Source organism: Pseudophryne corroboree, chromosome 8 (genome assembly GCF_028390025.1).
Source record: "Pseudophryne corroboree isolate aPseCor3 chromosome 8, aPseCor3.hap2, whole genome shotgun sequence".
NCBI lineage: Eukaryota > Metazoa > Chordata > Amphibia > Anura > Myobatrachidae > Pseudophryne > Pseudophryne corroboree.
In genome coordinates this window covers 66,732,378-66,758,126 of record NC_086451.1, presented here as the reverse complement: position 1 = coordinate 66,758,126, position 25,749 = coordinate 66,732,378, and the positions used below count along the sequence as shown (strand labels likewise).

The 25,749-nt window shown below is 48.4% G+C and overlaps 1 protein-coding gene across 3 annotated transcripts in view; it reads left to right on the top strand.

Moving 5' to 3' along the window:
* PRICKLE3 (prickle planar cell polarity protein 3) overlaps positions 1-19,496 on the top strand; it is a 99,066-nt gene extending 79,570 nt beyond the window's left edge. For 2 of the 3 annotated variants that reach the window (XM_063936564.1, XM_063936563.1), the window contains 3 exons: positions 6,218-6,421; positions 8,177-8,363; positions 18,490-19,496. In XM_063936564.1, the coding sequence (XP_063792634.1) occupies positions 6,218-6,421; positions 8,177-8,363; positions 18,490-19,172 (1,074 nt within the window). In that variant the 3' untranslated portion in view covers positions 19,173-19,496. The remainder of the gene's footprint in view (positions 1-6,217; positions 6,422-8,176; positions 8,364-18,489) is intronic. The other variant, XM_063936565.1, reaches the window with a different exon arrangement.
* Positions 19,497-25,749: the final 6,253 nt, after the last annotated feature.

Here is a 25,749-nt window from a genome sequence, read left to right as displayed (position 1 = left end):
TGTTAGAGTCAAATCCAAAAAGCGAATCTGAGAAGGGTGAAAAGAATAAGTGAACTGTAAATTAAAAGAATTGTGATTGAGGTGATCTATGAAGTGAAGTGCTGATTGAAAATCCCCATCCCAAATAATAAATAAGTCATCAATATAGCGCCCGTAGAGGACCAGGTTCGCGCCGAAGTCGCCCCCCCAAATGAGTGCACCCTCCACCTCCCCCATATAGAGGTTCGCATAACTCGGTGCGAACCTAGTCCCCATGACTGTCCCCATAATTTGTAAATAATGTGTGTCCAAAAAAATAAAAGTGATTGTGACGTAAAATTAAAGAAATAGAATCCAATAAAAATAGGCGGTGATCCTCTGTCAAATCATCGTCAAGACGCAAACGGTTTGCTATACTTTGAATACCTAGATCATGTGGTATATTTGAATATAAGCTCTTAACATCGAGAGTCAAAAAATTATACGAATCTTTCCATTTTAATCCATCAATGAGTTTGAGAAAGTGCATCGTGTCTTTGACATGTGATCTGAGAGTGGATACTCGTGGCTGTAAATAAGAGTCAACATAAAAAGAAAGATTAGATGTGAGGGACCCTATACCAGAAATAATGGGACGCCCAGGAGGTGAAGTGAGGGATTTGTGTATCTTAGGGAGATGGTAGTAAATCGGAACTACAGGGTGTTCTACATACAAAAACTGAGATTCGTCTTTGGAAATGACTCCCTTCATCTGTGCTGTATCCAAAAGTTCAAATAATTCACTTATAAATTTCTGAGTAGGATCCCCTTCCAGTTTCCTATAAAAGGAGGGGTCATCAAATTGATGTCTAGCTTCCAAAATGTAATCGGCTCTATTTTGTATAACTAGACTCCCCCCTTTTTTACACATTACGGCAGACAGCGTCCCCTTTTTTACACATTACGGCAGACAGCGTCCCCTTTTTACACATTACGGCAGACAGCGTCCCCCTTTTTACACATTACGGCAGACAGCGTCCCCCTTTTTACACATTAAGGCAGACAGCATCCCCTTTTTAACACATTACGGCAAACAGTGTCCCTTATGGCAGACAGCGTCCAATTTTTACAAATGATGGCAGAGTCCCCCTTTTTACACATTACGGCAGACAGCGTCCCCTTTTTTACACATTACGGCAGACAGCGTCCCCTTTTTACACATTATGGCAGACAGCTTCCTATTTTTACACATAACGGCAGGCAGAGTACCCCTTCTTACACATTACGGCAGACAGCATCCCCTTTATTACACATTATGGCAGACAGCGGAGAGAGAGAGAGAGAGAGAGTTATACTCACCCTCACCTGCGATCCGGCATCAACGGCAGCGGAGGCAGAGACCCGGGAGCTGGCGGCTGCGGCATGATCAGAGGCAGGCATCAGCGGGACTCGGAGATCAATGAGCACAGCAGTGTGGTGGTGGAAAGCGGTGCTCAGAGATGGCTCCGGCGGCTGGTGGGAGACAAGCAGCGCAGGACAGAGAGCAGTGGCTGCGGCTTTGGCCCTGCTCAGATCCCGGCAGTGGGGGAACGGCCCCGGCGGCTGGCGGGAGGCAGGAGCGCTGGACAGAGAGCAGTGGCTGCGGCTTTGGCCCGGCCCTGCTCAGATCGCAGCAGTGGGGAAGGGGGGAGCTCCTGCGGCTGGCGGGAGGCAGGCAGCGCAGGAGCGCTGGACAGAGAGCAGTGGCTGCGACTTTGGCCCGGCCCTGCTCAAATCGTGGCAGTGGGGAGGCAGAAGGCGGCACTGAAGTGACTGCGGCCGTGCGGAGGGGGGGGGGGGAAGATGTGCTGCCGATGGTGCGCCTTCAGTGCATGTGCACTGTGAGCAAGGCACCATCGGCACACACCAAGTTACGGCACTGCCCTCTGCACATGTTATATCTGCCCCCCCTGCTGTGCACGTGGTTTTGCCCAACTGCTAACAAATTTGCTGCTGCGATCAACTCTGAATTACCCCCATAGTTGTGGATTAAACCCTGTGGAGACCCGTAGGCAGTCGAAATCTCAGGGGCCCCCTCGCAAATTATCTGACACGTTTTTAATTTTACCAACAATTTTAATAAACCAAGTTTATTACACAATTAACAATTCTTAATGTTAAACAAATTAACATTATGTCAGTAAACAAAAATGCTGAATTATTATTAAATAACTAGGTGCTTCATCGCGCCCTACGGGCACTCTTCACACCGTCGGAAGGGGCTACGCCCCTTAACCCCTGGGCGCCTTTCCGGGGTTTAATATTTGTATAATATGGAGTATTACCTGCGTTGTTAGTTTTGGTAGTGGGTAAATATTGGAGGAGGAAAGGGCGTCCGATGGTGAAGGGGGCGTAGTCCCTTGAGACGGTGTGACCAGCGCCTGCAGGGCACAATGTGCAGAATGTAGCGGCTGCGGGGGGGTGGGGGGGGGTGGACCGCGGATGAGGCAGGGAGTCTGTAGATGCTGCGGGTGGAAGGAGGGGACACAGATACGCAGGGCGGTAGGAAGGGGACACAGAGACGCAGGGCGGTAGGGAGGGGACACAGATACGCAGGGCGGTAGGAAGGGGACACAGACGCAGGGCGGTAGGAAGGGGACACAGACACGCAGGGCGGTAGGAAGGGGACACAGACACGCAGGGCGGTAGGAAAGGGACACAGACACTCAGGGCGGTAGGAAGGGACACAGACACGCAGGGCGGTAGGAAGGGGACACAGACACGCGGGGCGGTAGGGAGGGGATACAGAGACGCAGGGCGGTAGGGAGGGGATACAGAGACGCAGGGCGGTAGGGAGGGGATACAGAGGCGCAGGGCGGTAGGGAGGGAATAGAGAGACGCAGGGCGGTAGGGAGGGGATACAGAGAGGCGGGGCGTCAGGGAGGGGATACAGAGACGCAGGGTGGTAGGGAGGGGATACAGAGATACAGGGAGGGGATGCGGAGAGGCGGGGCGGTAGGGAGGGGATACAGGGAGGCAGGTCGGTAGGGAGGGGATACAGGGAGGGAGGGTGGTAGGAAGGGGACACACCGACGCAGGGCGGTAGTAAGGGGACACATCGACACAGGGCGGTAGGGAGGGGATACAGAGAGGCGGGGCGGTAGGGAGGGAAGAGGGAGATGCGGGGCGGTAGGGAGGGGCTACGGAGAGGCGGGCGGTAGGGAGGGGATACGGAGAGACGGGCGGCAGGGGGGGATACGGAGAGGCGGGGCAGCAGGGAGGGGACGCGGAGAGGCAGGGAGGGGATGCGGAGCAGTGGGGAGATGACGCGGGGCGGCAGGGAGGAGATGCAGGGCGGCAGGGAGGGGATACGGAGAGGTGGGCGGTAGGGAGGGGATACGGAGACGCGGGAAAGCAGGCAGGGAGGGGATACGGAGAGGCTGGGTGGTAGGGAGTGGATATGGAGAGGTGAGGCAGTAGGGAGGTGCGGTAGGGAGGGGATACAGCGAGGCGGGGCGGCACGGAGGGGATACAGAGAGGCAGGGTGGTAGGAAGGGGACACACCGACGCAGGGCGGTAGGAAGGGGACACACCGACGCAGGGCGGTAGGAAGGGGACACACCGACGCAGGGCGGTAGGAAGGGGACACACCGACGCAGGGCGGGGATATGGAGACGCAGGGCAGTAGGGAGGGAATACGGAGATGCGGGAAAGCAGGCAGGGAGGGGATATGGAGAGGCGGGGCGGTAGGAAGGGGCTACGGAGTAGCGGGCGGTAGGGAAGGGATATGGAGAGGCAGGGTGGCGGGGGGGGGACACGGAGACGCAGTGCGGCAGGGGGGGACACGGAGAGGCGGGGTGGCAGGGCGGGGACACGGAGAGGCAGGGAGGAGACGCGGAGAGGCGGGGCGGCAGGGAGGGGACGCGGAGAGGAGACGCAGGGCGGCAGGGAGGGAACGCAGAGAGGCGGGGTGGCCGGGAGAGGACATGGAGACGCAGGGCGCTGGGGAGGGGACGCAGATTGCGGGGCGGCAGGGAGGGGACGCAGGGCGGCAGGGAGGGGACGTGGAGACGCAGAGCGCCAGGGAGGGGACGCGGAGAGGCGGGACTGCAGGGAGGGGACGCGGAGAGGCAGGGCGGCAGGGAGGGGACGCAGGCTGCAGGGAGGGGATGCAGAGGCGCGGGCGGCAGGGAGGGGATACAGAGAGGCAGGGTGGTAGGAGGGGGACACACCGATGCAGGGCGGTAGTAAGGGGACACACCGACGCAGGGCGGGGATATGGAGACGCAGGGCAGTAGGGAGGGAATACGGAGATGCGGGAAAGCAGGCAGGGAGGGAATACGGAGAGGTGGGGCGGTAGGAAGGGGCTACGGAGAAGCGGGCGGTAGGGAAGGGATACGGAGAGGCAGGGTGGCGGGGGGGGGGACACGGAGACGCAGTGCGGCAGGGGGGGACACAGAGAGGCGGGGTGGCAGGGCGGGGACACGGAGAGGCAGGGAGGGGACGCGGAGAGCCGGGGCGGCAGGGAGGGGACGCGGAAATGCGAGGAGGAGACGCGGGGTGGCAGGGAGGGGACGCAGAGAGGCGGGGTGGCCGGGAGAGGACGTGGAGACGCAGGGCGCTGGGGAGGGGATGTAGAGAGGCAGGGCGCCAGGGAGGGGACGCGGGGTGGCAGGGAGGGGACGTGGAGACACAGGGCGCCAGGGAGGGGGCGCGGAGAGGCGAGGTGGCATGGAGGGGGCGCGGAGAGGCGGGCGGCAGGGAGGGGACGCAGAGAGGCAGGGAGGGGACGCAGGGTGGCAGGGAGGGGACGTGGAGACACAGGGTGCCAGGGAGGGGGCGCGGAGAGGCGGGGTGGCAGGGAGGGGACGCGGAGAGGCGGGCGGTAGGGAGGGGACGCGGAGAGGCGAAGCGGCAGGGAGGGGAGGCGGAGACGCAAGGCTGCAGGGAGAGGACGCGGAGAGACGGGGCGGCAGGGAGGGTACGCAGGCTGCAGGGAGGGGATGCGGAGGTGCGGGCGGCAGGGAGGGGACGCGGAGAGGCAGGGAGGGGTTACAGGTAAAGTATGGGGGGCATGGTGGATGTGGGCAGTGGAGGAAGTGGTGACAGTGTGACCCCACATACCTGTGGTGTGCAGTGAGGGCATCGGCTGTGGCGACGGTGGGAGGCAGCGTCTCGTGTGCGGAGAAGGCAGCGGGTCTCTGGCGGTGGTGTGTCCGGAGGAGGCGGCGGGTCTCTGTACGTGGCGCAGGGAGGGCTTCTCCTGCACCACCCGTCCTTTGTGTATGGCGGCGGCGGCAATTGTGCGTCAGCCAGGTGCCGCTGCCGGGGAGAGAGGGTGTGCTTATGGCGGAGGGGGTTATAGACAGGCGGCAGTTGTTGCTGTGCCGCTGCTGGAGAGTGAGGGTGTGCTGATGGCGGAGGGGGTTATAGACAGGCGGCAGTTGTTGCTGTGCCGCGGCCGGGGAGTGAGGGTGTGCTGATGGCGGAGGGGGGTTATAGACAGGCAGCAGGAGGAAGGACGCAGCAGAGAGATTTGCAGGACATGTGGAGGGCTCTGTGACTTCGCCCAGCGTTAGAAAGCCAGGCACAGAGTCACAGGGCTATTATATAGGAGATATTACACAATATTATTTAAATAAAATGTAACACATGCATAGGTTGCACCGAATTATTTATTTTTTTCAAACTGACCGCTAACAGAAGATGAGCTTTTAAGAGACAAACTGTAATGTGAATCTGATGTCTATGGTTTATGTACTTTAAGTTGTTGATGGGTACATTACATTAATACGGTATTTTCTCATTAATGTAAAGTTTTTGTTTCTTTTAGTTGATTTATTTTTTCTATCTTTTGGAAACAATTTAAAAAAGCTTGATTGTAATTTTCTTTCAAGATCCCGTCAATATTATTTTGATCCATTGTCGCATGGCCCCTAAAAGGCGCGGAGCCCATAGACTGGTGCCTAGTCTGCCTGTTTGGTAATCCAGCACCAACACACACATTGCTGAGGCCACAGGTGAAAGGTCGCCAGGCCGCTGGTTGCTCATAGGCCACGATTTGCCCAACCATTCGCTAAACTTACCATTGTTCATCACAGTTGAATAGTGAATTCTCTCATTTACATCTTTCATTTGTACAAATGGGCCGTAATTAAAGCAGCTTTCTATCTCTGGTCAATCTAGTGAAAGTTAACTATACCATTCTAATTGCTGTGGGTTACATGAAAGGGTCGTTATTAAGACTATAATTTACAATAATCCTTTTCTCATTGTGCAGTGTGGGCATCAGATCAGCGGGGGTGATGTGGCAGTATTTGCATCCAGAGCCGGACTGGGCACATGCTGGCACCCCCAATGTTTCACCTGTACCCAGTGCTCCGAGCTCCTGTGTGACCTCATCTACTTCTATCAGGGAGGACAGGTGTACTGTGGGCGCCACCATGCTGAGCTTCAACGACCACGGTGCTTAGCATGTGATGAGGTGGGTGTCTTCCCTAAGGGAACCAAAGGAAATGCACACAGGGTACCCTATGGGCCAGGTTCAATTCGCCATGAACAGCGACTATGAGGGATATTTCGTAGAGTTTACAGAGGTGCGGGAGGAAACCGGCTGGCGTAGTCGGCAGTTATGTGCACACATAATCTGTCTCTTATTTCAGAGGGGCTTTGGTCATTATAGATTTTAAACCATCAACTTATGTGTTTTATGAAAACACAGTACACAGAATTATTATCATTATTACCAGTTATTTATATAGCGCACACATATTCCGCATCGCTTTACAAAGAATATTTGCCCATTCACATCAGTCCCTGCCCCAGTGGAGCTTACAATCTATATTCCCCACCACTTGTACACACATATTTACGCTAGGGTTAGTTTTGTTGGGAGCCAATTAACCTACCAGTATATTTTTGGATTGTGGGAGGAAACCGGAGTACCCGGAGGAAACCCACGCAGGTACGGGGAGAATATACAAACTCCACACAGTTAGGGCCATGTTGGGAATGGAACCCATGACCACAGTGCTGTGAGGCAGTAATGCTCACCATTACACCATCTGTACTGCCCAATGGGAATATGTCTCAACTAAATGGCTTAAATTAATGGATATAAATAAGTTATTATCCCCTAACATTGCGATTAAATCAGCTTTTCTGCAACACAAATGATTAATTATTATGCAGATAGTGGTAACATATAGTAGCTGTAACAATGAAAAAAAAAAAAACCTTCCAGTTTCCTGCCAGTTTATATTTTTGTTGCCATTTTAGAATGTCTTTTACTAGTGTCAAAAGCCCTTTTTCTTATCAGCCTTCATCTTTGTGTAGGCCTATGTACCCAGTTATGCAGTGGGTGGGGTACTAGAGCCTGCCAATAAGATCTTAGGAAGGTCCACAGCAGCACAGGTTATATCAGGAAATGAATGAGCTAATATTGTGGGTCTACTTATGTGAATAAGGGGTCTATTTACTAAGCCGTGGATGGAGATAAAGTGGACAGAGATTATTATTATTATTACCTGTTATTTATATAGCGCACACATATTCCGCAGCGCTTTACAGAGAATTGGCCATTCACATCAGTCCCTGCCCCAACGGAGCTTACAATCTATATTCCCAACCACATGTACACACATTCACCTTAGGGTTAATTTTGTTGGGAGCCAATTAACCTACCAGTATATTTTTGGAGTGTGGGAGGAAACCTGAGTACCCGGAGGAAATCCACGCGAGTACGGGGAGAATATACAAACTCCACACAGTTAGGGCCATGGTGAGAATTTAACCCATGACCTCAGTGCTGTGAGGCAGTAATGCTAGCCATTACACCATCCGTACTGCCTGAGATAAAGTTCCAGCCAATCAGCTCCTAACTGCCATGTTACAGTTTGTGTTTGAAAAATGACAGTTAGGAGCTAATTGGTTGGGACTTTAACTCCATCCACGGCTTAGTAAATAGACCACTAAGTGTAGGCAGAGAGCCATGTGACCGGTGCACTGTCACCATATGAAGAAGGGAGTGGTGGAAAGTAGGAAGCCACAGCCATAGTAAAAGGAGCAGGGTCCTCCTCCAGCACATACTGGTAATGTGAGGGTATGAATTTGGGATCACACACTTGTCTATATGGAATAATGTTTATACAACTTATTTAAACCAACTGATCAACTGACGTTGCTATGAAAACTATCCATGTTCTTTGAGCCATTTATAGATAACCATTCCCTCTTTCAGGTCATCTTCTCCGTAGAGTGCACCGAGGCTGAGGGTTATCACTGGCACAAAAGGCACTTCTGCTGCACTGAGTGTGAATGCGCACTTGGAGGTCAGAGTTACATAATGAAGGAAAAGCGGCCATATTGCTCTCACTGCTATGAGAGACTCTATGCACAGTACTGTGATAGCTGTGGAGAGAGCATTGGTAAGTAGAGTCTGGTGTCACCGCTTGTTTTAGTTTAATGTTATCAGGCAGTGCCGGATTACAATATAGGCAGAGTAGGCACCAGCCTATGGGCCCGCACTTTTTAGGGTGCGGGTTTGATCTTGAAAGAAAATCTTGATCTTAAAAGAAAAATTCCAATCAAGCTTTCTTTTCTTGTTTCCAAAAGATAGAAAAACATTAATCAACTCAAAGAAACAAAAACTTTAAAGACTTTAGAGAAAATACTGTATTAATGTAATTTACCCATTAACACCTTAAAGTACATAAACTATAGACATCAGATTCACATTACAGTTTCCAGATCATAGACTGTTGGTTGGTAAAATTAAAAATGTATTAGGAGATAATTTGTGAGGGGGTCCGCGAGATTTTTATTGCCTAGGGGCCTCCATAGGGTTTAATCCGGCATCGGGTGTAGGTGTGTAAACAGTGTGGATGGAAACCAGCAAGCTGCCCAAACAGCAGGTAGGTTCATCTTCAGCCAAACAGTCCAGCAGGTGTTTGCTACCTGGGTCCACACAGAACAATATAAGGGAGGGGTCCTGGGGTGCACACCGGTAATGAGAGGTGCGACCCTGCGGAGACCTTTCAGTAGAACTGCATACAAATAAAAAGTTGCAGGTGCACAATTCAAACACTACCAATTTATTAATAATAATCATTGAAATAAAATTTTGCATAGTTATGGCCATAAGTAACGGCTTGCCCACCGTGTCCAGGTTACCTCATTAGTCAGGCAAGTTCCTAAAATTTTGGTGGGTACAAATCCAGGGCGCGGGACACCCCAAAACGAAGCAGATGAGTGACCCCAGGGCAACACTAAAGTGAAAAAATATATAGTGAAAAAGTGAAAATAGGTTAGTGAGAGAGGCTTCTGAAAACAGCAGGGGTAAATTAATGAGGTAAAAGTGAGAGATAAAGTAGTGAGAGGTAAAGTAGTGAAAAGTGAAGGTGGGAAATGAGTTACATTGAAACAAAACACACGATAGGGATGAAAGTAAATATGAAAATAAGTGTTAATCTGTGTTGCTACTGAGGCCAAACAGCCACAACAGTCCAGGGGGACCCACACCCCAGAAATCCACCCCCATCTGATAATAATTATTATTTTATTATTATTATTATTATCCTTTATTTATATGGCGCCACAAGGGTTCCACAGCGCCCAATTACAGAGTACATAAATAATCAAACAGGAAAACAGCAACTTACAGTTGAAGACAGCATAGGACAAGTACAGGGTAAATAAACATAGCTACATCAGCAGATGACACTGGAATAAGTATCAGGTGGCAGAAGACTGCTGGATTTGGTGCAGTTGAAGATTATTAAAGTAAGAAAAGGATAAGCACATGAGGGAAGAGGACCCTGCTCGTGAGAGCTTACAATCTAAAGGGGAGGGATAGACAGACAGGGGTGACACAGACGGGGTACATAGAGAGCGTGTAACAGAGGGTTAGGATGAGATTTGGCTGGGTTTGGTGAAGAAGTGGGTCTTGAGAGCCCATTTGAAGTTTTGTAGAGAGGTGGAGAGTCTGATGGGGAGAGGTAGGGAATTCCAGAGCACTGGAGCAGCACGTGGAAAATCTTGGAGGTAGGAGTGGGAGGAAGTAATCAGTAGGCAATATACATTTGTGCAGGACTCACCTTGCTCTGCATGCAGTCTAAGGATGTGTACACACGGTGAGATAAATCTGAGATTTTGACTATATAGTCAAAATCTTATGAAAAGTTAGTGCATATCTCATGGTGTTAGGCAGCTTGCGATACAGATTCGATCCCGATGCGCGCTCCCGTGGGGTCGGTATCGTAAGGCTAGACAGACTGTGCAGGCAAGTCAATCTTGACTATCTAGTGTACAATCTAGTACAAAGTATAGTCAAAATTGGCACTTAGTCAAAATCGTACATAGACAAAATCTCAAGCACAGATAGTCAAAATCTGTCCTATCTGTGCTATCTAGGCTCTGGGGGAGTTCAAGTGAAATCGCATAGTCAAAATCGAACATAGCAGGGATCTCACCGTGTGTACACACCCTTAGAAATGCCAGGAACCTAATTAAAACCAATATATAGGACAGGTGTGCGTGGGTGCTACCACCAGGCAGAAGGGGTCTCTGGCCTTCTATTGTGTATATAAATACACAGCATTAGGTATATAGAAGAACAAGAAAGAAATCCTACTCCTTTCTTTCCTCAGGAATAATTTATTTTCTTCCTTTAAAAAAATTATCTCTAATTTACAAAGACATGTGTAGCCACTCCTAATTGAAGCTCAAGGCTGATCCATTCTTATTTTAGGACAATCACATAAGTAGAACTGTACTAACAGGATGTAGTCAGAATGTTGACACATGAAATTAGCATTAGGCTGCAATTAGGGTTAGGTTTAGGCTGCAATTAGGGTTAGGGTTGGACTGCCTCTATGGTTAGGCTGCAATTAGGGTTAGGCTTAGGCTGCAATTATAGTTAGGCTGCAATTAGGGTTATGTTTATGCTACAATTAGGGCTAGGCTGCAATTATGGTTAGGTTTAGGCTGTTATTATAGTTAGGCTGCAGTTAGTGTTAGGTTTAGGCTGCAGTTATAGTTAGGCTGCAATTAGGGTTATGTTTATGCTACAATTAGTGCTAGGCTGCAATTAGGGTTAGGTTTAGGCTGTTATTATAGTTAGGCTGCAGTTAGTGTTAGGTTTAGGCTGCAGTTATAGTTAGGCTGCAATTAGGGTTAAGTTTAGGCTGCAATTAGGACTAGGCTGCAATTAGGATTACGTTTGGACTGCCTTTATAGTTAGGCTGCATCTATGGTTAGGCTGTAATTAGGGTTTTAGTTGTAATTAGGGTTAGGCTCAGAGCCGGCCCTAGGCATAGGCAAACTATGCAAATGCTAGCGCATATGGAATGCCTAGGGGCACAAGCAGCTTCTGCTGATTAGAATGATATGCAGCATGCCTATATTCTGTGTGTGACTGTGGCTGTATCTGCATATGAAATGCATTACTAATGCGCGGCATTATGTGTATAAGGTGTACTACAGTACTTTGTGGTGTAACGTATATAAAGGGCACTACTGGTGTGGTGTAATGTGAAAAAGGGGCACTACTGTGAGGAGTAACGTGGTACTACCAGGGGCGGATTGGGAACAAAAAGCGGCCCTGGAAAAATTTGTACTAGTGGCCCCACTTGGGCAGCACCAGAGGTGTAAGGTCTAGCCATGGGCCATGGCAGCAGCACCCTCCCCCAAGACTTTCCAGATAGTGGGGATGTCCAGCATCAAGGGGACGTTAAAAGGAAATAAAATTAAATGTTATGAGCACATTATATGATACACCTTTAGAATTTAGGAAACTATATAATTCTTTAGAAAGATATATTTTCTTGCTTATTACACCAACCGTATCCCAATCACTGAAAAAACAAAAAACACCTGCGCTCTGTTGCTGAAAAAAGGGGTATATCCCTCTAATAGAATAAATAAAAATTAATTAATAATCAATTAGGACGGTAGGTTTAAGTTGAATTAATATATAATCAATTTAATTAGAATAATGTCTAAAAACATAAGATGTCTTTCACATAAAATCACCTCAATAAATAAATTCATAGGTCAAAGAACATTCACCCATCCCCTTAGGAGAAATATATCATACCCTAGGCTAGGATTCCCTCCAGAATATAGTCCACGAATATAATTGCAAGTGAGTGGTAGAGTTCAATAGGTCCCTTTTAAGCACAAAGTGCAAGCTTTTCCATGCAGGTAGGAATGTCTCCAATCTCACCGTAAGTGGTAATGTCCAAAGGAGAGAGTCCAATTGGTGCCGTCTCCAGTTCCAAATAGGGGATATTTGTGAAATGTCCAGCAATATCGTCTCAACGCGTTTCGCTGATGTTGACAGCCAGCTTCCTCAGGAGTGAATGATGGAGTCTGACCCAGGACTCCTTATATACCCTATACAATTAATAAAACTACAGACACCTGTGAATCAATTAATTCAACAACCTAACCGTCCTAATAAAAATGGTAAAAGATATATCACATTAACCTAAGATTTGGTCTCACACATGGATGCTTATATTCTTAATCAAAAACGAAATCTGAGAGATGGTATAAAACTGATATATTTAATCTGATAAAATACACACAGTCCGGTCATGTGATTCCTCCTCGAGTCATCACATGACCGTATTCTATTGAGCCCATTGGATTATACAGGTCAGATGACCAATCTGACCTGAAGTCTATAGGAAATGGGGCGGAAGCGCCGGCGCCAGCTGTAGGCAGGACGGCGCCATGGAGATGCACCCGTGGCCACGCCCCCTGACGTGCGGTCCACGGGTCGATCAGCGTCACCTAACGCATGACCGGCGTCTGGGCGTTACGTCATCGCGCGGCCCGCGATGCCGATACATGTGACTTGACACGTGATCGGCTCGCGGACGCCGCACTATGGCAACGCGGCTCGGGGCATAGCATAGCAATGGCACAGTCAGCCTCGGGCCAGCGCATGCGCATCGGCCACAATGCCCGTAGATAGAGAAATCACCCTAAGGTCTTGCATGTGTATTACTAAATCTAATCAGTGCATAATTAGTAATAATTTCACATGGTGAGCATTTCCCAATCAATCTTGATGCGCAGAAAGGGAACATTAAAAATTAGATAAACATTGGTACAAACTCCATTATATGAAAAAAACACATTCTATGTAGATTCCTAAACATATTGTTAAACAACAGATTTTATATATTTAGAAACATATAAAAAGAATATGGAGAGGATAAAAATAAAATAAACCATAAAGACAAAGTTAAAATACCTTAGAGAGGTATTTCTTAAAGAATCACCCAAAGGAAAGGGGGAGGGGGGAAAAGGGGGGAGGGGGAAAAGGAGGGGGGGGGGGGGGGGGAACGAGGCAAAAAGCAATATAGAGGTGAAATTCATCTAGATCACCGAATTCAATTCAATCGCGTCATTAAGTCCATCAGGGTACAATGAATTACATTTTAACATCCAATAAACCTCTCTAGTGCATAATTTATTGTAGCGATCACCACCCCTAGCTGTTGGTGCAATTGATTCTAAAGAGACTATGGTCAGGCTATTTGGGTCATTAGAATGTGTTTCGTTAAAATGACGTGATACACTATGTGTGGTGCAATTTTTAATAATATTCCGAGACAATGTTCCATGAATCGAGTATGGAGAGATCTCGAAGTTCTTCCTACGTAGCGCAAACCACACCCACAGCTAAGGAGATATATGACAAATTTAGAATCGCAATTCATGAAAGATTTTAAAACATACTCTTCATTGTTCTGAGGTAAATGTATCGATGTGATTTTTCTGGGTATATAAGAACACATAGTGCATCTTGTCTTACCACATCTAAAGAAGCCACATGGTCTCTGTACTAACCACCCTTGATCAATGGGTTTAGTGTTAACTTTATTCACTCTAAGATGGCTGGGTGCTACTGTAATATAGTTTTCAGGGTCTTATTTTTCTTATAAATTACTTGTATTTTATTAGGTAATAAGTTTCCAAGTATTGTGTCTTGTCTCAATACTTTATAATTACGAGAGAAATAATTGTCTTAATTTGACCCGAGCACCTATTATATTTGCTAATAAAGGCACATTGTCTTTCTTCTATCTTTTGTGCAGAGTCTTGGGAGGCTTTATAATGAGTCTTTTTTTCTAAGAGATCTTTTCTGTCCATATTCAATACCTCTTCTAGAGCTTGTTCCAGAATATTATCACGGTACTCTCTTGATCTAAAAGATTCAATCATATCGGTCGCTTGTGCACGGAAGGTCTCGATCTCCGTACAATTACGTCGCAACCTCATTAACTGCCCCTTGGGTATGTTCCGTTTCCAGGGAGCGTAATGGGCGCTTTTATAGTGTAAATAGGAATTAGTATTGACCGATTTAACATAATTTGAAGTGATTATTTTATCCCCTACTGCTCTGAGGGTCACATCCAGAAAATCAACGTGTTCCTGACTATAAGTGAAAGTGAAGGATAAATTATAAGAATTAGAGTTAAGTGATGATACTAAGTCATGTGCTGAAGACAAATCCCAATCACTATTCACTCAATCTTATATGTCAGCCAAGCACAGGCAGACAGAGCATACACTAGATCATCTGCAATCACAGGCTAAGTGGCAAAGTCATTTTCATATATGCAAATTGTTTGGCATCTTATTCATTATGTCTATAAATAAGACCACATGTCCTCAAACAAAACAGCCCCCCCCCCCCCCCACCCCCCACCCCCCCCCCCCCCACCCCCGGTGGGTGCGCCAGCCCACCGGGGATATTCCCTGCAGACCACCCTATGGCCAATCCGCCTCTGGGTACTACTGTGTGATGTAACGTGAATAAGAGACACTATTGCATGATATAATGTGAATAAAGTTGCAATACTGTGTGGCGTAATTTCAACTGTGGGTACTATTGTGTGGCCATGCCCCTTCTTGGCAAGAACACGCACCCTTTTGGGCTGCGCACTGAATGTGCACACTGTTCCTATTTAATATTTAGGGGGTAAGAGCACCAAAATGAGGATTGCTATGGGTGAGGGGTGATGGTTCTGGGAAAGAGGTGCAGGGTCAGAGGCGGAACTAGAGTCTGTGCAAGGGGGCACCAGCCAAAATCTTGCCTAGGGCATCATATTGGTTAGGGACGGCTCTGGTTAGGCTGTTATTATAGTTAGACTGCAATAATGCTTAGGCTGCAATTAGGGTTAGGTTAAAATAGCATCGTCGACAATCTTTCGACCATTCATGATGGCCTAATGAACATGTCAAAATTATGTCAGTGTCAATGTTGTTAATGTTGACATTTTGAAGATATGTTGACATTTCATAGCATGCCTGAACTAATAATATGTCTCTTCCTTAAACAGGGAACTTCCACTTCCACTTATGAGATGTGTTTTGTCAGTGCAGTATAATATGTCCTTATGTCTTACTGTATATTGGGGGTAATTCAGACCTGGGCCAGTATTTACTAAAAATCCGAGTTTGGCCGATTTGTGTTTTTCCAATCCGGGAATTCACTAAGCAGAAAACTCGGCAGTGTCTGGTCTATTCGTAATGGTTTGATTGGCAAAGTTCTGAAATACGAATGAATAGACCATCGGCCAAACGCGGCTGTTATTTCATACAATACGGGCGCCTATGCGCTCCATTGTAGCCAATGGTGGGAACTTTGCGGTCAGCGGTTGACCGAAAGTAACCTCACCGCTGACCGCAAAATTCCCACCATTGGCTACAATGGAGCGCATAGGCGCTACATTGTATCTCTGCCGTGTGCTGCAACACAGACACTACAGGAGCACACAGCCAATCAGGAGAGTGCCACGACGTGGTGCTCCCTGATTGGCTGAAGGGACCCTCTTTGACAGGAGTCAGGGGGGGTCCTGGCAGTCGGGGAAAGGGGTCCCATGTGCAAACATGGGACCCCTTTCAGTGCGTGGTCGGGTTTCCGTTTTTTTGTTTTGCCAAGTACGTGGATTATTACAAAAGGACACGACACACAGGATTTAGGTGAGTACAATTTTATTTTCAGGTACCCTGGAACCGCCGTCGAGACGTGGGCCGAGTCGGCATGTGAACATAGGTAAGTATGTGTGTGTCGGAATGTATGTAATAAAGTTGTACTTTCATGGTGTGCGTGTCCTGATTTTATTTGGGTATTTTTTTTGCAGAAGAACAATAGGTACCAGCGGGCCCGTTTAACCCCCGCATGCTGGTACTTGTGGTTCTCCAAGTACCGGCTTGCGGGGGAGGCTTGCAGGGACTTGTAGTTCTTGTGCAAAAAACAATATTCTTTTATTTTACACTTGGCTATCAGCCCCCCATCCGCAGCCCATGGATGGGGGGACAGCCTCGGGCTTCACCGCTGGCCCTTGGGTGGCTGGAGGGGGGGACCCCTTGATTTAAGGGGTCCCACTCCTCCAGGGTACCCCGGCCAGGGGTGACTAGTTAGTGATTTAATGCCAGGGCCGCAGGGACCTATATAAAAGTGTCCCCCGGCTGTGGCATTATCTCTCTGACTAGTGGAGCCCGGTGCTGGTTCAAAAAATACGGGGTACCCCTACGCTTTTTGTCCCCCGTATTTTTTGCACCAGGACTAGGTGCAGAGCCCGGTGCTGGTTGATCAAATATGGGGGAACCCCTGTCAATTTTTCCCCCATATTTTTTCAACCAGGTGGCTCAAAGAGCCCGAGGCTGGTTATGCCTAGGAGGGGGGACCCCACGCAATTTTTTTCCAGATTCTTAAACACTTTAAAAACCTTTTTAAGGTACACAATGAAGCCCTGCACGAATCTCACAGATCCGGACGGGATTCCTTGTGTTTTGTCAGGCAGTATTTTACTCATCACTCCCGTAAAACACTGCCTGATATTACGAATCACATCGACATCGGAAAATACGAATTGTGAAAAGTCGGCAGCTTAGTGAATGACCGTATCAGGATTCAAAAAGTTGCAGTAAAATGCACCCGATACCATTCGAGTTCAAACACCCTTCAAAACGGCCAAAACACGAATCTTTGTAAATATACCCCCTGATCGTAGCAATTGGGCAAAACCATGGCACTCATTCCGAGTTGATCGCTCGCTGCTGTTTTTTGCAGCGCAGCGATCCGGTTACTACTGTGCATGCGTATGCACCGCACTGCACACGCGCGTCGTACGGGTACAAACAGCATCGTTGCTGTGCAATGCTTCTAGCGACTAATTCATTCGCACAACCGATCGCAAGGAGATTGACAGGAAGAGGGCGTTTGTGGGTGTCAACTGACCGTTTTTGGTAGGAAAAATGCAGGCGTGTCCAGGCGTTTGCAGGGCGGGTGTCTGACGTCAATTCCGGGACCGGACATGCTGAAGTTATCGCAAGGGCTGAGTAAGTTCAGACCTACTCAGAAACTGCAAAAAACTTTTTCGTACCACACTCGGCTGCACATGCGATCGCACACTTGCAAAGCAAAAACACACTCCCCCGTGGGCGGCGACTATGCGTTTGCATGGCTGCAAAAAGTAGCTAGCGAGTGATCAACTCAGAATGAAGGCCCATGTGCACTGCAGGTGGGACAGATATAACATGTGCAGAGAGAGTTAGATTTGGGTGGGGTGTGTTCAAACTGAAATCTAAATTGCAGTGTAAAAATAAAGCAGCCAGTATTTACCCTGCACAGAAACAAAATAACCCACCCAAATCTAACTCTCTCTGCAAATGTTATATCTGCCTCCCTGCAGTGCACATGGGCCCTCATTCCGAGTTGTTCGATCGCAAGCTGCTTTTAGCAGCTTTGCACACGCTAAGCCGCCGCCTACTGGGAGTGAATCTTAGCTTATCAAAATTGCGAACGAAAGATTAGCAGAATTGCGAATAGACACTTCTTAGCAGTTTCTGAGTAGCTCCACACTTACTCGGCAACTGCGATCAGTTCAGTCAGTTTCGTTCCTGGTTTGACGTCACAAACACACCCAGCGTTCGGCCAGACACTCCTCCGTTTCTCCAGCCACTCTCGCGTTTTTCCCAGAAACGGTAGCGTTTTTTCGCACACACCCATAAAACGGCCAGTTTCCGCCCAGAAACACCCACTTCCTGTCAATCACATTACGATCACCAGAACGAAGAAAAAACCTTGTAATGCCGTGAGTAAAATACCTAACTGCATAGCAAATTTACTTGGCACAGTCGCACTGCGGACATTGCGCAAGCGCATTAGCGACTAATCGCTCCGTTGCGAGAAAATATAACGAACGAACAACTCGGAATGACCCCCATGGTTTTGCCCGACTGCTAACAAATTTGCTGCTACGATCAGGTCTGAATCACCCCCATTATTAGATAAAAAACCTACTGAACAAGCAATATAAATACGAGCCACAAACATGCACAAACCTAGAAGGTAGAGTTGTAAACATTCCATACAGAATACAGAAGGAATCACTGTGGTATAAAACTGTTGTATTACCTGACTCTAGGTTATGGGGCTGTGTTCTTCCCTAATACTTCATTAGACATTGGCTAGAATACTTTCTCAGTGGCAGTCTTCCACAATTAAACATATTGTCTGTTTGTTTCTAGGTGTAGATGAAGGACAGCTGTCACACGGAGGACAACATTGGCATGCATCGGAACGCTGCTTCTGTTGCGGAAGGTGTGGGACCTCCCTTCTGGGCAGGCCATTCTTACCACGTCACGGGCAAATTTACTGCTCCAAGCCCTGCAGTCTGACACAGGGTAGCAGCGAGCACTCTGTCAGCCCAACACAATCCGAGGTATCTCCGCGCAAGGAGACAAGGGATGTCGGCACGTCTACGAACACTGACCCAGAGGGAGAAAGTTTTGGAGAACGAAGAATGGGGGGAGGAAGGAGATCTATGTCTATGATAGATCAGTCTAGGACAACACAGAACTGTCACTCCCACATAACTCCTGTAAGATCCATACATTCCAGCTTGAGGGGAGCTCCTTCTGAATTCTCCCGTGGATCTACCCAAAGACGCTCTATGCCTGACCTCAGAAGTCAAAGTCGGACAGGGCACCGGGTCACTTTTAGGATTCCTCTTAGCACTGAACTCAAGGAACCAATACAGTTTTCCTACCCATCTTTTTCTTCCTCTTCTTCTTCGGAAGATGAGGAGGACGGTTATTTTTTAGGAGAACCCATTCCTTTGCCTGCTTTTATGAGACCTCCAGGATATTCTGCTCCTTCTACTCCGGCCTCCACACCAAAGAAGAAAGAAAAGAACTGTAGTCTGTCCTGATATAAATGTAGCATGGCCACCGAGAGGCCATCATCAGCTACCAATGTATCCTACTGAACTCAGACGGCTTGAAAACATCTTAGGGTTCTACACAAACCAATGTTTACACTTAAAAGCACTCTAACCCCATTTCCGCTATACATCCATTTCTGCCATACATCAAACAGGACAGGGAAGCAATTGGAGGAACCAGAAGTGGTTACCTGAACTGTCTTTCCAGCTATGCACAATGCAAACTAAAAGGTCAGGATTTGCACGGTTCCGGTATGAATGGTCGACCACTATTGGTTGAAATGGACATGGTCGTCATGGACACATGGTCGACACATGAAAATGGTCGACACATAAAAGGTCGACATATGAAAAGGTCGACATGAATTTTTTTACTTTTTTTTGTGTCGTTTTTTGCGTAAAGTGACGGGGAACCCCAATTAGTGCACCGCGTCCCCTCGCAAGGCTCGCTTCGCTCGCCATGCTTCGGGCGTGGTGCCTTCGCTCCGCTACCGCTTCGCTCGGCACACTTTACCGTTCTAATCGTAGTCCATGTGGATCGTAAAGTATGGAAAAGTTCCCCAAAAGAAAAAAAAAAAAGTTAAAAAAACTCATGTCGACCTTTTCATGTGTCGACCTTTCATGTGTTGACCATTTTCATGTGTCGACCATGTGTCCATGTCGACCATGTCAATGTCGACCAATAGTGGTCGACCTAATGACTGTCGACCATAACATGGTCGACCATGTGAACGGATACCGATTTGCACACAGTGCTTTTAATACTGGTCATACTGAAGCAGTGTTTTTAGGTTCAACATTTCATTTCAATGATATTGAGCCAGATAATCTAACCGGTGCCCCCTTTTGCACTATGACACAGTGTGATATTGCTATGTTCATTGTTATATTGTGACATATGTATTATAAACTCACATAGACCATACAAATAAAACATCAATGTTGGAAACCATTGTATTGTATAGAAACTAAGAAGTACTTTGCAGTTGGGCAAAACCATAGGGGGTTAGACTTAAAAGGTGCACCATCATGCATTCACTAACTGTTATCACTCATGCTTATACATGTACACATAGATGAGGGAACCTGTGCCGGAACGCTCCCTATGCTGGGCCTAATTCAGAGTTGATTGCAGCAGCAAATTTGTTAGCAGTTGGGCAAAACCATGGGGGTCATTCAGACCCGATCGCACGCTGCATTTTTTTGCAGCCGTGCGATCGGGTCTGAACTGCGCATGCATGCGGTGCGCAATGTGCAGGCGCATCGCTGTCCGGTGACGGGGGTCGCCGGACAGCGACGGTTTCTATGACTAAAGCGATCGCGGGGGGGGAATGCAAGAAGATTGACAGGCAGAAGGCGTTCCTGGGCAGCAACTCACCGTTTCCTGGGAGTGTCGGGATAAACGCAGGCGTGTCCACCCATTCCGGAGGAGGATTCCTGACGTCGCCAGCGGCCCGGATCGTCGCAGCGGCTGAGTAAGTCATGGGAGTTTGTGCAGCTCTCTGCACGGCCGTTCGCACCCCTGCTATGCGCTTAAGTGCAAAAAATATCCTGCGTGCGACCAGGTCTGAATTAGGCCCAATGTGCACTGCAGGGGGGTCAGATGTAACATGTGCAGAGAGAGTTAGATTTGGGTGGGGTATGTTCAAACTGAAATCTAAATTGCAGTGTAAAAATAAAGCAGCCAGTATTTGCCCTGCACAGAAACAAAATAATCCACCCAAATCTAACTCTCTCTGCAAATGTTATATCTGCCCCCCCTGCAGTGCACATGGGGGGTCATTCCGAGCTGATTGAGCCTAGGTTTTTTTGCTGCGCTGCGATCAGGTCAGAACTGCACATGCGTATGCACCGCAATGCGCAGGCGCATCGTACAGCTACAAAGCGGATCGTTGCTGGGCATTGGATTGTACGAAGAATCCATTCGCACAGCCGATCGCAAGGAGATTGACAGGAAGAAGGCGTTTGTGGGTGGCAACTGACCGTTTTCTGGGAGTGTTTGGAAAAACGCAGGCGTGTCCAAGCATTTGCAGGGCGGGTGTCTGACGTCAATTTCGGCCCCGGACAGGCTGAAGTGATCGCAAGCGCTGAGTAAGTTCAGAGCTACTCAGAAACCACACAAACTGTTTTTGTACAGCTCAGTTGCACACGCGATCGCTCACTTGCACAGCTAAAATACACCCCTGGGTGGCGACTATGCGTTCGCACGGCCGCTAAAAACAGCTAGCAAGCGATCAACTCGGAATGACCCCCATGGTTTTGCCCAACTGCTTACAAATCTGCTGCTGCGATCAACTCTGAATTACCCCCGCTGTCTTCTTCTTCCTCGTCACCGGGGGGCGCTGAACAGGCACCTTGTTGGCGTGAAGCTTATGTGAGGCTCTGGGATCCACCACTGTAGACGTTTTACTTACTAAGGGGGTCATTCCGAGTTGTTCGTTCGTTATATTTTTCTCGCAACGGAGCGATTAGTCGCTAATGCGCATGCGCAATGTCCGCAGTGCGACTGCGCCAAGTAAATTTGCTATGCAGTTAGGTATTTTACTCACGGCATAACAAGGTTTTTTCTTCGTTCTGGTGATCGTAATGTGATTGACAGGAAGTGGGTGTTTCTGGGCGGAAACTGGCCGTTTTATGGGTGTGTGCGAAAAAACGCTACCGTTTCTGGGAAAAACGCGAGAGTGGCTGGAGAAACGGAGGAGTGTCTGGCCGAACGCTGGGAGTGTTTGTGACGTCAAACCAGGAACGAAACTGACTGAACTGATCGCAGTTGCCGAGTAAGTGTGGAGCTACTCAGAAACTGCTAAGAAGTGTCTATTCGCAATTTTGCTAATCTTTCGTTCGCAATTTTGATAAGCTAAGATTCACTCCCAGTAGGCGGCGGCTTAGCCTGTGCAATGCTGCTAAAAGCAGCTTGCGAGCGAACAACTCGGAATGAGGGCCTAAATGCAGATAAAAACATTACTATTGTTCATACAAGAAAGAAAGTGCAAGGTATGGAAACAAGCTATGCTTTATGGCTTTATTGCTCTCTTTTTTTGTGTTCTTATTTCAAGTTATGTAATATTACAGTAAATAACAATGGGCCTAATTCATACCTGATCGCAGCAGTAAATTTGTTAGCTAATGGGCAAAACCATGGGCCTCATTCCGAGTTGATCGCACGCTGACGATTTTCGCAGCGCAGCGATCAGGTTACTACTGCGCATGTGTATGCACCGCAATGCCACGCGCGTCGTACGGGTACAAACAGCATCGTTGCTGTGCAATGCTTCTAGCAACGATTCCATTCACACAACCGATTGCAAGGAGATTGACAGGAAGAGGGTGTTTATGGGTGTCAACTGACCATTTTCTGGGAGTGGTAGGAAAAACGCAGGCGTGTCCAGGCGTTTGCAGGGCGGGTGTCTGACGTCAATTCCCGGGACCGGACAGGCTGAAGTGATCGCAGCGGCTGAGTAAGTTCAGACCTACTCAGAAACTGCAAAAAAAAAAAATTTGTCACGCTCGGCTGCACATGCGATCGCACATTTGCAAAGCGAAAACACACTCCCCCGTGGGCGGTGACTATACATTTGCACGGCTGCAAAAAGTAGCCAGCGAGCGATCAACTCAGAATGAGGGCCCATGTGGACTGCAGGGGGCGGGGGGAGGGGGGGGATGTAACATGTGCAGAGAGAGTTAGATTTGGGTGGGGTGTGTTCAAACTGAAATCTAAGTTGCAGTGTACAAATAAAGCAGCCAGTATTTACCCTGCACAAAAACAATATAACCCACCCAAATCTAACTCTCTCTGCACATGTTATATCTGCCTCCCCTGCAGAGCACATGGGGGGTAATTCAGATCTGATCGCTGGGCTGCGTTTTTTGCTGCCTGCGATCATATAGTCACCGCCTACAGGGGGAGTGTATTTTAGCTGTTGAAGTGTACAGTCGCTGCTTGTGCAGTCTCTGCGCAGCCCAGGACTTACTCTTCCAGTGCGTTTGAATCCTGCTGATCGGGGCCATAGCTGACGTCAGACACCCTCCCTCAAAACGCTTGAGCCTGCCTGCGTTTTTCCGGACGCTCCCTGAAAACGGTCAGTTGCCACCCACATACAACCTCTTCCTGTCAATCATCTTGCGAACGCTCGTGCAAATAGATCCTTCGCACCTTCCCGTCGCTGACCGACGATGCTCGTTGTAGCTGTCCGACGCGCCTGTGCAGTTCTGATCTCATCGCCCGCTGTGTGAAAATGCACAGCAGCGGTCAGATCGGAATGACCCCCATAGTTTTGCCCATTAGCTAACAAATCTGCTGCTGCGATCAGATCTGAATTAGGCCCAACGGCAAGGTGCCAGAGGCTAAGACAGTAATACGAAAATCCCACATCCCTCGTCTAGAGATCGTGGATAAACCGTGCAAATCAGACCTCAAATGATGTACAATAATGAAGAAAAAACGTAGCACGCAACTAAAAGAAAAATCACGATGGGGTAAAATAGATATAAACACAGGGCCGGCCCAACCATTATGCTGACTATGCAGCCACGTGAAGCGTCGCACTGTGGAAGGCGCCACCGCTGACTTCCCCATTTGCCAGGCGCCACTGAGATTTTGTTACCAGCCGCTCCTTCACAGTGCTTGCATTGGCTCTGGGCGCCAGCAGGGGGACACAGAGCCTCTGTGCGCCTGCGGCCAGTGTGCTGAGTGCTGTACTGTGGCAGGGTCTATGCTTTGTTACCTGGGAAACCACCTGTCACACAGCAGCAGGAGTGGAAACACGCTAGAGTCCCAGTTCCAGGGCCTGTCTACCATTAGGCAGCTTTAGGCAGCTGCCTAGGGCGTCGGGATCTTGGGAAGGGGTGAGGAGGGGGAAGGGGGGCTTGGAGTCTACCTATCACAAAATTAAGCATGCCTCTGAAATAAAGATCCTTGTACTTAATGCAAGTGGTGGCTGTGGAACGTATAAGTCACGCTTTTATCTGAACGGCTGGGAAGTGGGTATTGGTGGTGCTTGGGGGCAGTAGTCTGAAGTTTTGCCTAGGGTGCAGAGAAACTTTGCACCGGCCCTGCCCAGCTCCCCTCATCCCACCCAGAGCGGGATTAACACACAAGGGCCCCCCCACACAGGCCAATCCGCGTCAACATAATAACAGATGCTCCTACAAATAAATGTCCATTGTTATCATTTCTGTGCAGTTTTATAAACAAAGCCGCATTAGGCAGCGTCATGGGCAGCTGCTATGTGTGAAAGTGGCATGGTGCAGGCAGTGTGCAGAACATCTATGTGCGAGGACCAAAATGGGAGATGTAGAATGTGACTGCTGAAGTGTTATGTAGGTGCTCACTCCTTTGCTCCGCGGCTGCTGTGTGTTCCAATGTGCACACAGATGAAGAGCAGGAGCAGCAGTCCTGAGTCCCTTAAACGTTTTTAGTACATGCTTTAACCACTTAACTGACGATTTCCCCCCCCAAAAAAACGCCCTGAAATTGTCGGGGTTTTTTATGAGTGAATTAGGTGAAAAACATGAATTTAACCCTATCCAAAATTATTTTAGTAAAAAAGATATATATATATATATATATATATATATATATAGTCAGGAAGAAAGACTGCGGCACTCAGGGTCTTGTTTTAGTATAGAGATGTATTAAAAATACATTACAAAGACCATCAACGTTTCGGGGTGTCTAGCCCCTTTGTCAAGATGTCTCTCACATCTTGACAAAGGGGCTAGACACCCCGAAACGTTGATGGTCTTTGTAATGTATTTTTAATACATCTCTATACTAAAACAAGACCCTGAGTGCCGCAGTCTTTCTTCCTGACTATCCACAATTGTTGCTGGGGGCACCGGGGCGCTATATTCAGAGGAGGAGTGCCGGGCCATACATGATCTATATATATATATATATATATATATTTTTTTTTTTTTTTATAAAAAAAATATATATATATATTTTTTCAAACATCGAAATATCGATCGGGAACATCGCGACCATCGGAAACATTGCGACCATCAGAAACACTGTGACCACCACGCTTTCATTTTGAAAGCCGGGACAGCCTCCAGGTACACGGGTGGGGCTTAATTTACTGTTCCCCAGCGGCTGCTATTGTCTGCGGCCGCTGGAGGGGGGTCAGCAGTGATCGGCAGCACGGCAATCAGTATGGGAGAGTGCAGGGAGGCAGAGGGACCTTCCGATCCCTCTGATAGCAGCAGCAGAGGGAAGTTTCCCTTCCCTGCCGCTGCTAACACTCTCTATCTGACTGGTCGCATCCTGTGCGACCAGGTCAGATAGAGCACTTGCAGGCATGGTCGCTTCTGATGCCACCATGCCAGACAAGTGGTTCCCAAACTTTGGGGGTGATTCAGACCTGATCGTAGATGTGCTAAATTTAGCACATCTACGATCAGCTTCCCTGACATATGGGGGGACGCCCAGCACAGGGCTAGTCCGCCCCACATGTCAGGCCCTACCCCGTCGCACCAGTACAAAAGCATTGCACCGCGGCGATGCTTTTGTACTGGAAGAGTAGCTCCCAGCCAGCGCAGCTCTCAGCCAGCGCAGCTCCTGCAC